Source organism: Plecotus auritus (genome assembly GCF_963455305.1).
Source record: "Plecotus auritus genome assembly, chromosome: 7".
NCBI classification, from domain to species: domain Eukaryota; kingdom Metazoa; phylum Chordata; class Mammalia; order Chiroptera; family Vespertilionidae; genus Plecotus; species Plecotus auritus.
This window is the reverse complement of record NC_137774.1, coordinates 94,060,540-94,076,268: the sequence shown is the minus strand read 5'-3', so window position 1 is coordinate 94,076,268 and position 15,729 is coordinate 94,060,540. Positions and strand designations below refer to the sequence as shown.

General features: G+C 52.1%; 3 protein-coding genes across 6 annotated transcripts; 1 reads left to right on the top strand and 2 right to left on the bottom strand.

The window, feature by feature from the left end:
- The first annotated feature begins 730 nt into the window (after positions 1-730).
- On the top strand, positions 731-4,429 carry LAMTOR4 (late endosomal/lysosomal adaptor, MAPK and MTOR activator 4). Of its 2 annotated transcripts, none has more exons than XM_080678979.1 (4): positions 731-862; positions 1,791-1,871; positions 3,625-3,742; positions 4,106-4,429. In XM_080678979.1, exons 1-4 carry the CDS (start codon positions 860-862, stop codon positions 4,201-4,203), a joined length of 300 nt encoding a protein of 99 aa, XP_080535105.1. In that variant the 5' UTR covers positions 731-859; the 3' UTR covers positions 4,204-4,429. The 2 variants fall into 2 exon arrangements, with proteins under 2 accessions (XP_080535105.1, XP_080535106.1); XM_080678980.1 differs by having other exon boundaries at positions 4,089-4,429.
- Positions 4,430-4,553: 124 nt separating this feature from the next.
- TRAPPC14 (trafficking protein particle complex subunit 14) lies at positions 4,554-8,993 on the bottom strand. 2 transcript variants are annotated; one of them, XM_080678977.1, is made up of 11 exons: positions 8,427-8,993; positions 8,156-8,251; positions 7,919-8,048; positions 7,703-7,789; positions 7,430-7,550; positions 7,177-7,324; positions 6,726-6,808; positions 6,473-6,636; positions 5,807-5,961; positions 5,382-5,575; positions 4,554-5,273 (listed from the first exon to the last, which is right to left on the bottom strand). In XM_080678977.1, exons 1-11 carry the CDS (start codon positions 8,817-8,819, stop codon positions 5,120-5,122), a joined length of 1,725 nt encoding a protein of 574 aa, XP_080535103.1. In that variant the 5' UTR covers positions 8,820-8,993; the 3' UTR covers positions 4,554-5,119. The 2 variants fall into 2 exon arrangements, with proteins under 2 accessions (XP_080535103.1, XP_080535104.1); XM_080678978.1 differs by having other exon boundaries at positions 8,676-8,971.
- Positions 8,994-9,228: 235 nt separating this feature from the next.
- GAL3ST4 (galactose-3-O-sulfotransferase 4) lies at positions 9,229-15,085 on the bottom strand. Of its 2 annotated transcripts, XM_080678976.1 has the most exons (4): positions 14,990-15,085; positions 13,616-13,904; positions 13,134-13,437; positions 9,229-10,682 (listed from the first exon to the last, which is right to left on the bottom strand). In XM_080678976.1, exons 2-4 carry the CDS (start codon positions 13,738-13,740, stop codon positions 9,651-9,653), a joined length of 1,461 nt encoding a protein of 486 aa, XP_080535102.1. In that variant the 5' UTR covers positions 13,741-13,904; positions 14,990-15,085; the 3' UTR covers positions 9,229-9,650. The 2 variants fall into 2 exon arrangements, with proteins under 2 accessions (XP_080535102.1, XP_080535101.1); XM_080678975.1 differs by lacking the exon at positions 14,990-15,085 and having other exon boundaries at positions 13,616-14,129.
- Positions 15,086-15,729: the final 644 nt, after the last annotated feature.

The following is a 15,729-nucleotide window of genomic DNA, read 5'->3' as shown; positions in this document are numbered from 1 at the left end:
TCGGGTGAGGATTTAAAAAAAAAAAAAGGACTCCAACCTGGCCAGCATGGCTCAGTGGTTGAGCATCCATCCATGAACCAGGAGATCACGGTTCTATTCCTGGTCAGGGCACATGCCTGGGCTGCCAGCTAGATCCCCAGTGTGGGGTGTACAGGAGGCAGCCGATCAATGACTATCTTTCATCATTGATGTTTCTCTCTCTCTCTCCTTCCTTCCTCTCTGAAATCAATAAAAAATATATATATTTTTAAAAAGACTCCAAAGTACAGTTTCTAATTTTTCTGGCAGAGAGTATTCAGAATTGAAGCTGTGTGGCCCAGCGAGGGATTCAATTCACCATCACAGGGCTCCTCACAGAATCCCAGGAAGAAACCGTTTTGGGAACAAATCCTTGTATTAAACAGAGAGCTGTCTGGAGTAAGGGTAAGGGTAGCAGTTGAATAGCTTCTCACATACATGTCACGTCATTTCACTTTATTCTCTTGCTGTGGTCACCCTCGTGGGCAGTCTAGCCCAGGCAAAATATCTCTAACCCTCCGCACACAGGGTCCCATTCTCCTCCCTCCGGCCCCGCCCCTCCAGGTCCACTCTTTCGCCAACACTTCACCCTCTTACTCGCGCTCAGGTTTAGAGGGGCGGGGATATGGGTGTTAAAGAGGGTCTGCGACCAATCCGCGTGCGCCTGGGAGAGCCCGATGACGTAGCCAAGCTCCAATCCGCATTCTGGGGGTGGGGCTGAAGTCCGACTGGCGCAACGCAAGGCAGGAGGAGGAGACACCCTGGTGGAAGCACGTGACCTGAGTCTGGAGCCGGAAGCTTCCTATCTGGTAGGAAGCGCCCCCCATCACCTAAGGCAGCGATGGTGAGTGAGGACGCATGCGCGGGAGGACGCGCTGGGGGCTTCTTGTCCCTGTTCCCCAATCTCTTTAGTTGCCCCTTCCTTGGCCGGCAGTCTGTCCCCACCTCCTTTTCGCCCCTGGACGGAGAGGGATTGTTGAGGGCTGAGGAGGGATCTGTGGGAGGTTGTAGTCTGCGGAGGAGGATTGGAAAGGGGGCAGGAGAGAGAGGCCTGTGGGGCTGCGAACGCCTCCGGGGGTAGCAACGGTGGGATGTGAAAGAACAAGGGAGCCCAAGAGCAGAGGGTGAGGACACATTGAGGTTCAAGAAGATCAGTGTTGCCCTACCGGGTTTGGCTCAGTGGATAGAGTATAGGCCTGGGGACTGAAGGGTCCTAGGTTCTGTTGGGGTTGAGGGCACATGCCCGGGTTGTGGGCTGGAGCCCCAGTAGGGGGCGTGCAGGAGGCAGCCAATCAATGATTCTCTTTCATCATGGATGTTTCTCTCCCTCTCCCTTCCTCTTTGAAATCAATAAAAATGTATTTTAAAAAAAGAAAATGCCACTCCTTTTTTTAAAATATATTTTTTATTGATTTCAGAGCGGAAGGGAGAGAAACATCCATGATGAGAGAACCATTGATTGGCTGCCTCCTGCACGTGGGGATTGAGCTGGCAACCCGGGCATGTGCCCTTGACCGAAATCGAACCTGGGACCCTTCAGTCCGCAGGCCGACGCTCTATCCACTGAGCCAAACGAGCTAGGGCAAGACAAATACCATTAAAAAAAAAAATCAGTGTTGAAGGCCATATAAAGGGAATGGGAAAAGGCTCTGGAATGGCCCTGGCTTGGGAAAAAGAACGTCTGGGGCAGGTCATGAGAGACTTGGGTTGCAAATGAAGAGAATGTAGGCCATCCTCCTAGCAATGCTTCTGATTGCATCTTTACCCACTAGACTTCTGCACTGACCCACGGGCTGGAGCGAATTCCTGATCAGCTTGGCTACCTGGTGCTGAGTGAAGGCGCAGTGCTGGCGGTGCGTTCTGGGCAAAGGGGGCGGGGGGAGTCCCCCCAAGTACACATGGCCCAGTGATCCCTTCTAACATTGCCCAGTTGAGCTTAATTTCCTGCTATTCTTGGTCTTAATTGGTATAGTACATTTTTAATAATTAAATCTCTGAAATCTCAGTATGGTAATTATTCTGAGGTAAAAGGGTTTACTAACTTTACCAAAGTCAGACTAGTTACAGGTTTGTTGATAACTTGTATTACCCGTTATTCTCGGTTATGTCTTTATTTGCTATTTATTGAAGAGGCTTTGTATTTTGTTTCATAGTACAATGTAGTGTTAGCTCTCTAGAAGTTTTCAATCTAGCTAGAGAGACAGGCTTAAGGTCAAAAGTTTAAAGCAATGCCAGTGGTCAAGACCTACTGAAAGAGTTCAGAAAATGAAGGATTCAACCCTTAGGGTTATAACTTGTGTTGTGACAAGGAATCCTTGAAGGACAAAAAATTCAGCTGGGCTTAAAGGAAGAATGGTTGTGAACAGGCAGAAAAGGAGAGGGCTGAGATGGATATATTTGCAGGAGTGATGCCTGTTTTGATGGTGTGTTTATGTTGAAAAGTTTGAAAAGGTTTGGGGGAAGAAAAGGATGTATAAGAAAAGATCTGATTGTGGAGGCCTTTCAAGACTGGGGCAATAGGAGCTTTGAAGAGTTTTTTAACAGAAACATGAGCTGATAAAATAGTTGAGCAAGATTGTCCTATTAGGTGAGAAGGTGGGCTGGAAGGGGAGGAATCCAGAAGCAGGCAGGCTGTTGCAGAAGGAAATCTATGTATGAGTCTGGACTGGTGGCACTGAGGAGCAAGGAGAGAAGAGAATGTAAAGGAAGAATCAATATATCTTCATAGTGACGAGAGATAGGTAATAGAGGAGATACTTCTCTATTCAGTATGACTTTGAACTCAAGCCTACTACAATGATGGTTCCTTTAACAGGAAATTACTAAAGAAGTTTACTGGGGAATGGGAGCGGTAAGGGGGATTTTGATGGCTTTACTTTAGACATCAAGTTTGACAAAGAATAACAGCAGTTAATATATATTGCTAAGAGCTGTTTTAAGCACCTCACCAATATTGTCTCACATAACCCTCAAGAGCCCCTATGATAGCTGCTGTTGTCTCTAATTTACAGATAAGGAAACTGAGGTACAAAGTGTCCAAGAGAGCAAAGGGCACTGACTGAACTTAACCTAGTGGGAGGCTCATCCTGAGGAGGTAGAGAGAAGTTGTGATAGTCATCTGAAAAGAGGAAGCCCAGGCCACTGTGATATGATTACCCAAGGGCAATGTAATGGGGGGGGGGGGAGAAGTCAAGGACAAAAGGGATATTTCTTTCAGATTCTGCAGACGGGGCAACAAGTGGGAAGCCAGGAAAAAGATAGGGCCTTGAAAGTCAGTGATGTTTGAGAATGTGGTTTTATCAAATAAATGGTGACAGGGAGAGAAATCAAGTTTCAAGGGATTTGAAAAGAATGGTCAGTAAAGAAATGGATGAGAGTCACTGCTCACGGGGGAAAGCCCAGTATAAGCATGAGAACCAGTATGGCATCTAGAAGGGCAACAACATCATAGGAAAGTTTTAGGTTTGTTTTCCAAAACGGGTGACCTCGAGGGTGCTAGGAAGTGGAGAGAAAGAGAATACCAATTCCAGAGCCAAAGTGTTCCTGAAATTCTTTCCCAATTCTGTTCCCTAATTTCTGCCATCCTCCCTCCCTGTCTGCATGCAGTCATCTGGGGATCTAGAGAATGATGAGCAGGCAGCCAGCGCCATCTCTGAGCTGGTCAGCACAGCCTGTGGTTTTCGGCTACACCATGGCATGAACATACCCTTCAAGCGCCTGTCGGGTAAGCCCCATCCCCTGCCCCTACTGGTGGTAATAGGAAGTAGGGTGCTCCCGAGGTGGGGTGCTCTCCTTGGGGAAACAGCACTGGTCTCCTATCAACCTCCCACCATCTTCCCCTGGGGTCCCTGGTTCTGGCCACTTTCTTCTCTTTGGGATTCACCCCTGCATCAGAAGTATGATAAAGTAAGAGAAAAGTACTGAATGCAGACGTCCCATCTTCAGATCTCTGAGCGTCAAACCACCTAATTTCTTTGGCTCTTGATCCCAGCCAGTTTGTGTATGACCCCACGGAGGCCATTACACCCCACTAACTCTGTGTTCCCTTCCCTCTCCCGGGGTTTGGGAAGCTGTGTCTCCCCTCCAGTGGTCTTTGGAGAACACACGCTGCTGGTGACCGTGTCAGGACAGAGGGTGTTTGTGGTGAAGAGGCAGAACCGAGGCCGGGAGCCCATTGACGTCTGAGCCTACCAAGGGTGAGGGAAGAGGTGGACTGGGTCTGTGAACCTCTGTGATGAGGAAATGCAACCTCCTCTTTCTTGGCCTGCTGCCAGACCGGAGGCTTTCTGCTCACCCTCTCCTCCACAACCCATTACCTGAAAGGGCAGAGGCTTGGTGACTCTGCACTGTGTTAAGAGGGAGGACAAGGGGGCCACCCTCTCTCCTAATAAACATGAGTCTGATGTTCCTAGGCCTAGGGATGTGTGTATGGGGGAAGGGAGCTGACAGGAACTAACTGGTATGCATGCTGAAGGGAATCATTTTGAGCTTTGGTCTCTGCTCCTTCCACCAACACACAAACAACAGTAATTCTTCTCCCTCCTGAACAGGCATTTAATAGTCTTATTTCAGTTGGAAGCAGTAGTTGGAGAATAAGTTACAGGGACAGACAAAAAACAAAAACAAAACCCACACAACTTAAAGTGCTTCAGGCTGCAAACGTAAACATGAGGGGCAGGAAGAGGCCACCACCTATCACCCCTCACCTCTGAGACAGGAGGGTCATTGTCTGGGTCCCTTTACCATCACCACCCTCTAATCTCAGCCCTCGGGGTTGGGGGGGCGGGGTGGAAAGACAACTTAATAGGAATGAGAAAACACTTTGTAAACTTAGAACCAGGGAGCAAGGCGGGGAAACAAGGGAGCTCTTGGAACCCTTGCCCTGACCAAGGGGTGGGACCAGCCCTCCCAGGAAGTCAGGGAAATACTGTTGGTTTAGTGCTACATCCATACCCGCCCATTTCACAGCTTTTCTCTCAGCAGACACAGACAGGCTACGGGAGGCATCCAATGGGAGGCATCCCTAAGGAGGCACAGCCTGGAACAAGGACCCCCTCCAGAGGCATTCAATTTCGGGGAGTATAAGAGAGCTGGCAAGGTGCTACTTCACAGGCTCCACCACCAGGACTTTGCACTCGCGCTTGGCAATCTTGTCCAGAGAGAGCACAGCCTTTTCTGGGGGCAGGTAGAGGGGGCGGCCAACTGGGGAGGCCACAGGGGGTGTGATGGCCCTGCGCTCCATCACACTGCCGGACCTGGAGGAAGGCAGATGTGGGCTCTAGTTAGACCTCAGGACCGCTTCCTGCTCCCTCTCCAGTTCCGGCCTCTACTGAGTCCAGTGGCTCCCCTCCCTTAGTTCATACCTCATGAGGTGGCTGCGGGAAGGTTGTTGGTGGGAGAAGGACTGAGAGCGGCCCAGGCTAGCCTGGTGCCTCTCCACCAAGTCCCGGACAGCTGGGCTGCTGGGACTGCTCTTTCGAGAGAGGGGCCGGGCCTCAGGTGGAGGGTGGGACACACTAGCAGTGAATTGTAGCTTCAGTTTCATGTGCTGGCTCAGCTGGGGTAGAAAGACACAGATCAGCATTCCCACTTGGCTTCCAGGCCCCAGACCTCCTTTCAAATCACCTTTCCCCTTCACAAACCAATACTGGATCTAAATTCCACCTCCCCTCAGCCTGGCTTTAGTGCCATCCATTGTATTTCCTCGCCAGCAGCCAGCAAGCCCTGATGCCTCCTATCCCAACATTCTGCATCACCCACCACACCGTCCACCCCCTCTCCAGCCCACCTCAAAGAGCCCTGTCCTTAGAGCCTGGAAGGCTACACTGAAGGTGAGTGCACTGCCCTTCCGGGAAAATCCAAGGTTGTTGAGGGGTGTGTGGCAGACAATGGAGTCTAGGGCAGCCTGCATGGCCCGACGGTCCTCCTCACACAGCTGCTTTCCTGGGGGGGCAGAAACAGCAACCAGTAAACATCTGTATAATGTTCCTCGCAAGGAGCTTCCATGAGCACAGTCTTGATTAATCTTCAAAGTCACCCTGTGGAGTAAACTGAGTATATCTTTTGCCAAATGTTATAAATAACAGCTAATATTTATTGTGTGCGGAGGTCTATTCTAACCACTTCATATACATTAAATCTTTAAGTCACCATAACATCCTCATGGGGGGGAGCAGTATTATTTTCTCCTTTTTAGGGATGAGGGAGCTGAGGTTCAGAGAGGGTAAGTAACCACCCAGGGTCACACAGCTTGTAAATGATGGAGGTAGAAATCAAACATACCAGGGAGCCAGCATCAGTGTCAGTGCTCTTAAGCCATCCTGCCCCACTGTCTCTCTAAATTTTCTATCTGTGACACGAGCCAAAGCAGCTTGCCACATGTCACCCACCTCCATGACTTCTTCCTTTCCCCTCCCCACCTTCGGGACAAAGGCCCAGCCTGGCAGCACCCTACCAGCCTGTGCGTGCTCCGGGGTCCACACGAGCCTCACAGCAAGGAAGTCTTGGAGATTGTTGAGCAGCGTGTAAGTAACCGTGAAACGCTCATAGGTCTGAACTGGGGACTCACAAGAAGCAGTCATCACAAAGCACGGGCGGTCTAGGCGAATGCTGGGCAGGCTACAAGCAGTGAGAGAGGAAAGCAGGATGTATGTGTTTTGAAACAAAGGTGAACAGGGTGGTCCCACCAAGGGTTCCCACATACTCACCGGTAGTGGGTATAGATGCTCTGGGTGAAGGGCAGCTTTGGGGTGGACCACTGAACCACAGCAATCAAGGGGACTTCCAGGCCCTGTGGGAGGAGCAGAGGGAACCATCATGTGTAAGCGATCCCCTCTCATCTTCAGGTAACACCCTAGCTTTTTCTTTTTTTTTGTTAATCCTCACCCGAGGATATTTTTCTATTGATTTTTAGAGAGAGTGGAAGGGACGGGGGGAGAGAGAGAGAGAGAGAGAAACATCGATGTGGGTTGCCTCCCACATGAGCCCCGACCAGGGCCAGGGATTGAGCCTGCAAACAAGGTATGTGCCCTTGCCCAGAATCAAACTCGGGACCCTTCAGTCCACAGGCCTATGCTCTACCCACCAAGCTAAACCAGCTAGGGCCCACTGCTTTTTCTTAAACCTTTTTTCTTGAAATCACCAGCCCCTTATACTCACCTCCTTGGCCCCTGGAGGTGGCTGCTCACCCACTCTCAGCTGAAACAGGAAGTTGTGTTCCTCTAGGGCATTGAGGGGGCAGGGGAAGCAGCAAGAGGTACCAGGAAGCCGACAGAAGGAGCCCATGGAGACCTCCCCAGATTGGTGACTAGTTTAAAAGAAAGGGAACAGAGCTGGATCTTTCCAGGCCAGAGCTCTCAGCCCTGCCCCCAGCCCCGACACTCTGCAGCCCTGCCCCTTCCCAGGACCTCACCAGACATTGTCCACCAGCAGCACAGAGCCATCGGGCATGACAGGTAGATAACTGGCATTGAAGTTTGGGAGAATACGTATATCCCAGATGGAAATTTCCTCTTGGGAAGAGCTGTTCAGCACTGTTGAAGGTAACCAGCTCAGTGATTATCTGGACCCCTCAGATCCCACCTTAATCCCCCAAAATGGACTATCCCCCCAGTCCGCACAGGGTAACTGCCACCCAGTCATTGCCCTTGCTGCTACCCAAGACCTTAGCCACCAATCTGCTCACCCTTGAGAACAGTCAAGTGTTTTCCAGCCACAGTGAACTGGCGGCATTTCAGAACTGGAGGGGGCAGCAGAGTCAGCAGGGTACTCACTGCGAGAGAGGGCAGGAGCAAGAACAAGAATTGATAGGCTGAGCCTGGGCACAGACCTCACCTCCAACCCACAGTTCTAATATTTCTCTTAATTCCAATCCAGCATTTTCTCCCTGCATTCTCCCCACCTTGGGCCTTGAAAGCACTCTGCTCTCCCCGGAAGGTCTCCCCAGGAAATCGGGTCTGCAGCAAGCGCAGGTAGCCTTGATCTCTGACCTCTGGTGCCTCAACCTCCCGCTTCCACACAGTTACGACGATCTGAGCAAAAAGGAACACGGCCACAGTCAAGAGGAGAGGTAGCCAGCCAGCCTTAGAGAGAACATCTGAATTAGGATAATAGCTTCTTCACCCCTTGCCAATCTTACCTTGGCCTTAGGTGTCCCTGGGGGTAGTCTATCCAGTGAAACAGTGAGTGGGAAGATGACCTCATCTGTGGACACAATTGGCTCTTCCACAGGCAGCTAGGGGTGTGAAAGGGGTGGAGGTTAGGAGAGAGGGAGTTCCCTTTAAGAGGTGCCTGGTTCTGTCCTCATCCATTATCTGCCCCCAGCTTCCCTCCGATGTCCCTCTCCTCTCCGGTCTTTGGAGCCCAGCAAATCACCCCTGGTCCTGTGCCGTGACACCCCAGTTCCTCACCGTGGTCACTCCCCCTGAGGTAGCAGGGCCCGGGCCATGGGTGAGAAGGGGGCTGCAGCCTCGAAACAAACCCCCACCGCCCGGATCCCCGCCCCCTGGGGGTTCGGGATCCTGGTCGCCGGGGCCACCCCCGGCGCTGACGGAGGCCAGAGCTGCCAGGGCGGTGGCCAGTTCTGCCCAGGCCCCTCGGGAGCCCAAGCCCGGGCCACCCCCGGCGCCAGAGCCCGCACCCCCCCGGCAGCGAAGCACCAGCAGGAAGCGGACAGTCTCCCCCAGGTAGAGATGGTTGCGCCGGGGCAGCGCCCGGTACCGGCCCGGGTCCCCCGCCAGCTCCGCGCGCGGCGGCAGCGGCACGGCCGGGAAGTACATCGAGTAGTCGCACTGGGACTCCATGGGCGGCGAGAACTGCACGGGCCCGGCGGGGGAGGGCGAGGCGCAGGGCTGGCGGGGAGTCCCGACACCAGACGGGGACAGCGCGCGGCCCGGCCGGCCCAGAGACCCCCCCCCCGGGGCCGGGAACCGAGACCCCGCGGGGCCGGAACCGGGTGCCCAGAGAATGACTGGAGAAAAGCCGGAAGCGGAAGGGAAGGGGCGTGGTCTGAGGCCCCGGAATTTGTGAGTGACCGGACCCTGGAGGAGAGGGGCGGGGTTCGGCTGCAGTTAGATTGCAGCAAGAAGGATTTAGGAGAGACTATAGACAGGCTTTTTGGAGAAGTAATATTAAAAAGAACCCTCTCCACCCCCCGCATCTCTCATGAAGATGCAGCATCCCCTTCCCTTTCTGCTCTACATAAAGCAAGTCCAAGTTTCAAATTATTTATTCATTCAACAAACATTTCATAGTGAAATGAGCGTAGCCCAGTAACAAATATTTCATAGAGACATGGACGGATTATTCCAATCCACCGTGTTCCAAACTTTCTCTGGCTTAAATAATGGTTTGCTCCTCCAGGGAGCCTTTGAGAGTGCTACATGGACCTGCCAGGGGGCTGAAAAAGGGAAGGGGCAAAGGGGGGTGGAGGAGTGCTGCTAGGAGCTGAACAACTGGAGTCTTTGGCACAGCCTGGAGGACTTTGGGCCCACATCCATGCAAAGTTCCAATCATCCTGTAGGGAACAGACTTGCTTTCTCAGAGAAGCAAAAATGTCATCTGGCTGTCCCACGCTGGTCACATGTGTCCTGTAGCTTAGCTGCTCTTTAACCTAATACTCAGTGGTCTGATGCCTATGGGGTGAGTAGCTTTGAAGTCTTGAAGGGCAGAGAGACTTTTGGAGGAAACTGCTTGGCATCTAGCTTGTCCTTGTACTGTAGCTCTGGGGTAGCCAGGCGCTCACACTCCTCCTGCTCTTGGAGACTCAGTCCGCTCCGAAGTGCATAGCCCAAAACCTTATCTGATCCAAACTGGAAAGGGCGGAACCGTCGGTCAGTGATGTATTTGGGGTCTAAAGCTTCACCCCCCAGCAGACAATGTTTAGCCAGGGTCTCTCGGCGAGCCCTGAGCTCTGCCACTGCACTCTCCAGTCGACCCTGGCCATATTGCTTTATTCGTGTCCACAGACTGCGGTTGAAGTGAACATAAAGAGCCCAGTCCAGATTGTTCCAGACTCGAGCCCGTGCAGTTAGTTGCCTTTCCTCAGTGGTCAGTCCACCATTGCTGACAGCATTTCTGCCCTGTTCACTTCCAGCCTGGGCATTGTGCATGAAGCCCACCACATCATCTAGACCCCAGCACAGGGCATCTGCCAGCAGAACCAATGACTCGTCAAAGTACTCGGCCACCAAGACCAAGTCAAAGACAGAGTCCAACCAGGCCAGACTCCACTGGACGAAGGATGAAGACCCCAAATCTAAAGCAGTGGGCCTGGATGTCTGGCTGTGACCATCAGCAGTGGTGGGAGCAGGATGGAAGAGACCATTGGGATCCAGGTTGTGGGCTCGAGAGCCAGTGCCAGAAGGCAGGACATGCAGCTCTGGGGGGTTGGGATCACTGGGGAGATGAGGGTATCCTCTCTTGGTCCTCATCTCTGGAGGGAATGGGAGGCCAAAGTCAAACCATAGCAAGTTGCGCGCATAATGGTCTCCACGGGCCCCAGGTCGGTAAAAGGCTCGAGGATTAGCTAGGAAGGCAGCCAAGGAAGGTGCCTTGCGGAAGGCTGATGAGGTGGATTTATAGTAGGAGAAGGCAGAGCGGGCCAGAGCCGCTGGGTCTCGGACAATGGAAAAGAAGAAGCTGTCAGAAGGCATGACCTGAAGTACCTGCAGAGGAGAGAAAACAGTCATGGGGAGAAAGAAGTGGGCCAGGAAGAAAAGAAGTATAAGCCCAATGCCTGAAGATCCCCCAGCCTCCTGACAGCTCTAATAGGAACCCCCAACTTTTTTCACTAGCTGACAGATCTTGGGCAAGTTACTAATGTCTCTGAGACTCAATTTGCTCATCTACAAAATGGGGATACTTGTATCTCCCTTCCGAGCTCATTATGGAAGTTACATGGATTAAAGAATATGAAGGAACCTGGAACGTGGGAAGTTCCTGGAGAACATGTATTTTCTTTGGCATTACTGTCTGCTTTGGTCAGTAAAATCTCTAAGAAGCAAACTTTGTGTTCACTTCTCCAACAAAAAAATTATTAAGAGTCTACCCTGGGACTCTTGGTCCCTGCTCTAAGAAAGAAACTGGCCTCAGGCCTCTTCAGTGGGGGTGGGAATTACTGGCAGCAAAGAGGGAAGAGAGGGGCAACCATAATGCTGTCTCAGGTATAGGTGTCAGGTGGGCAGACAAGCCCAGGTTGGCTGAAGGACAGGGCACTTCTGGGGCTCCTGGGCATCTTGGAGAGCAAAAGGCACTTCTGGACTGGACATTGGGGAGCCATGGTCACCTTGTAGGGAGTTGCCCTGAGGCCTGGAACATTGGATTCCACTTCTCAGCAAAAAGGAAGGTGGGAATCAGGTTGAGCCAGGCACATGCACATTAGAAACCAGCTCCCGGGCTCCCTGAAGGGTTTCTGCCTCTGAATGTGACTGTCATTGAACCTGACTCTCTGACACGATGTCCTCCAATCTGCTCTGCTATTATGGGCATGTCTGTAGGGCAAAGCCAGTGAACTGTGTGTCTCTTTGAAGGAAGAAGAGAACAGTGCAGAGAATAATCTGTGACATCAGGTGGACCTAGAATAAAATCCCATTTCAGCCATTTATCAGTTATGTAACTTTGGGCAGTTTATTGAACTTCCGCCATCTATAAATCTGGGTTAACACTTACCTTGAAGAATGTGGAAATACATGGAAGGCGATAGGTATTCAGATGAATGATGGTGACAATGAAGGTCCTCATCCTAACCTTTGGAGAAACCTGCCTCAAAGGTCATTGTCATTGCCTCACTCCCAGCAGTGGGCCCTCCTTGACCATTAGATCACACTCATGTTCCTCAGCTGCTTTCTCCAGCTCCGACTTAATCAGCAGTGGGTCTGCAGCCCCCACTGAAGTTCTACAACCTATACACACACACACACAAACCCCTCACACACACATCCACACCACCATGTCTTTCCTGATATTTTGCTCCCTTTAAGAATGCCTAGTGTTCTCCTTACTACAAAATGATGTCCACCCTTTCCTTTAAAACCTGCCTCTCCAGAAATCCCCACCTCTTTCTAATGAATATTCTTCTCACAGTTCCAAATACAAACATGTATATGCACATATGCCAGGGAAGGCACTTTGACTTTGGAGCAGATGGGCCTGGGTTCAAATCTGGCCAAGAGACCAGTCACTTAGCCTCTCAGAGTCTCGACTCCTCTTCTGAATAATGGAGGCACTTACAATGTCTTCCTGGCAACGTGATGGTAAGATTAATACCCAGAATTCAGGCCGAAACCGGTTTGGCTCAGTGGATAGAGCGTCTGCCTGCGGACTGAAGGGTCCCAGGTTCGATTCCGGTCAAGGGCACGTACCTTGGTTGCGGGCACAACCCCAGTGGGGGGTGTGCAGGAGGCAGCTGATAGATGTTTCTCTCTCATCGATGTTTCTAACTCTCCCTCTCCCTTCCTCTCTGTAAAAAATCAATAAAATATATTTAAAAAAAAAAATACCCAGAATTCAGGAAGTATTCAATAAAAGTTAGTCCCTTTCCTTATGTTTTCATTTGTACATTGACTTTCTTCCTCTAAGAACTCTCAGGTTTCTGTGTGTTCGGATGAACATGTGAGTCCATGTACCTATCTCTCCCTTTAGAACTGAGGCTGAGGGTGTCAGGGCTGGGCTATGGCTTGGCATATACCCGATTCTCAAAATGTGGCAGACATGGTGAGGGGAGTGAGAGGAAGATAGGTCAGAGGGCAGTGGCTAAGCAGAGGTCCTGGTGGTATCAATGGAAGGGGCTAAGAAGGGAAAGGGGCACCTGGAGGGGGAGTTTGGGAGTGAGATTCAGACTTGGCAGAGTGCCGACACCAGCTAGATAAATTGGTCAAGGAAAGGGACTGGAGTATGCACCAGATGGGAGGGGGCAGGACTTCAGCTCTCAGAAACTACTGGGGAGGGAACAGCTGAGGAGAGAACAGGAAATTTCACCTTTGTGGCCCCCTGTCCACCTTTTGGGTGAGGTGACTCCTGGGGAGCCCCCATGCCTAGGGCCTCCTCCACTGATGGTCTTAGCCACAGGCCTGATCCCATCTCTCTCCAGTCCCACCCACACCCTCGACACCTCTCACCTCTTTCAGGTTGAACCTCATGTGATGACAGAGGATGTGGAAGGGGGGCTGGGTGCCTCCACCCTGAGGGTGGTAGCCTTTGACCCAAGAGGCCTGGAAAAGCCTTGGGTAGCCAAACTGGTAGCGGGCAGGGAGGGCGAAGCGCAGCCCACGTTGGTCCCCGTAGCGATGAAGCAGGCTTAGCACAGAGCTGCTCCCAGATTTATGCGTCTTCAGGAATACTAGTCGCTGCCGGGGAGGACAGGATGGAACAGCTGGTCCTGGGGATGGGGCCCAGGGCTGTCGGAGCTGCAGCCCAGGTAACCTGGGGAGAGACGGGAGGGAAAGTATCCTGTCCCTCACCAGCAGGTGGATGGGCGTCTTGTGAACAAGGACAGAGGGTGTGGAGCCTCCTCCAAGTTCCCAGGAGTCACAGCCCCAGATAGGATTGGGAGGAGCAAGTGGGGGGCATCTATCAGGCATTGGGACAAGATAAAACTCACCTCCTTTGGAAGGGCCCACCCCAGAGCTGGAGGGCAAATCCGATGGTCATGAAGACTCCCAAAGCCACCCCCAGGCTCCGAGGCCCCCAGAGGCGCATGGTCCTGGTAGGAGACAGAGGGCCCATGTGGCACAGGGAAGGGTGACAGGGCAAGGGCCAGGCAAAGAGGCAGAGACAGCTGTGCAGCCACAGAAGGTGCAGATTCGAGATTGGGGGTCATTCCCCAGGCCTGTTTGCAGCCCTGGTTGAGTCTGCCCCCTGAGTTAGCAGATTTTTGCCTCTGTCAGCGTCTAGAAGGGAAATGAGGGGAAGGAGGGAGTCTAAGGAGAGGGTAGAGCCTTTTCTCCTGCTGTTACAGCTAGGACTAATTCAGAGGAGGGTGTTGGTGAGGGTGTGTGCTCTCTACACCCAGATCTAGGTGGCCCCACAACTACTCCTCTGCCGTCTGCCTCCAGCTTCTCCAACCACCTATAGTTTCTCCCTGAGCCTCCAGGATTTGGAAGGAAAGGAGGGAAAGCCAGAGACCCTGCAAGAAAGATCAGACCAATCTGCTCAGGACAGTGAGGTGGACATCGCCAGGCCCTGGCTCCCTCCTGAGCTTCTGTTGGATGAAGAGTCCCATTTGGAGGCTGAGAGGGAAAGCCATAAGGAGGGAATGTGGGTCAGGCAGATGAACCCAGAGAGATGAGACCACAGGAGTGACTTTGTAATGAGTAGGAGTCAGTGATCTGGTGTAAATTCAAGCATCTCTTTTCCCTCTCAGCACAGGGCCCACCCCAGTGTGGGAGGGGCTGGGGGAGATGTGGGGTTATTTACAAAACCCAGATCCCCAGACATACCCCCACAACCTACCCACCCCAACCCCATTCCCACTTTTCAACCCCATCAGTGCACCCAGAGGAGACTGAGTGGGTGGGGCTGGAGAGAGAAAGACAGATACTGATAGAGGAGCGTTCAGTTTGGAATTCCTTCCCAAGCCCCAGTTTCCTAATCAGCTGGGAGTCGGACCCACCCCTTCAGATTACAACCCACAACCACGGGCCACAGCCCTTCCAACAAGCCCGGACAGCCCCCTTCCGGGACAGCCAGGAGTAACTCCAGACAGAGAAACCCATATTTGCTACTTAAAGACCTGCCCCCTCTGGCATCCCTCCCCTAACACAGCCCCCAGGATCTAGCCTTGCATTAGGTTTCTGTGTCCAGATTTCTTCTATTCCTTCCACCCATCTCTGTCTCCTCCTATTATCCTCAATTCCAGCCCTCTGTCCCCTCCAGCTTTGGTGATAACCGCCCCCCGCCCACCCCCCCAAGACTCCTCCCATAAATTCTAGAGTCCTTCCACTGGCTGCAGCCTCAATGTCACTTGCCCACTCACCAAGCCTCCTGAGGAGCAGCAGGGTAATCAGGATCTGGCCTTCCCCAGCCACCGCCTGGTTCCTTACTCTGCTAAACTTTCCCCATAAACTTTCTCAGCGCCCAGGCTCCTCCCCTCTCCCTCCCTTTGTCTGGCCAGTCCCTGCAGCTGCTTCAGCTTTGATTAAGTCTCTGGATCTCTCCCTCCCTGCATCATTTTTTTTTTTTTTTTGGGGGGGGGGGGGGTCAGGGCACATAGCCTGCCCTTGGAAGACACAATTTCTACCCTCCTTTCACACTTAAGAGTCATTTATACCTTTTCTTTCTCTGCTTTCTGCAGAACAAAGGACTCATTCAGGAGACAGAAAGGAGAAAGTAACAGACAAGAGTTGAAAGCAGACATTGGCAAGAACTTGTGACAAGGCAGCCAGAGGCTGATGTGCGCAGAGAACAGGAGCCCCGTTCTGAAGGCAGGGGGCAGCAGTGTGGAAATATTAATGATGCTTCATGTTCAAGAATTTTGCCCGTAACAAGATGCTTCCTCACACAGTTCCTATTTGGTCCTTACATTTCTCCCCATTTTACAAATGAAGGTTCTCAGATCCAGAGGGTGAACAACTTGCCCAAATTCAGTATCAGGGGCAGGATCCAAGAGAGGCAAGAATTAAGTAGAAAACGAGCCATTTGAGGCTCTGGGGCCTCTGCAAGGAGCCAGGCTCAGGGAGGGCTGCTGAAGTTACAGAAAAGTCACACTCAGGGTCC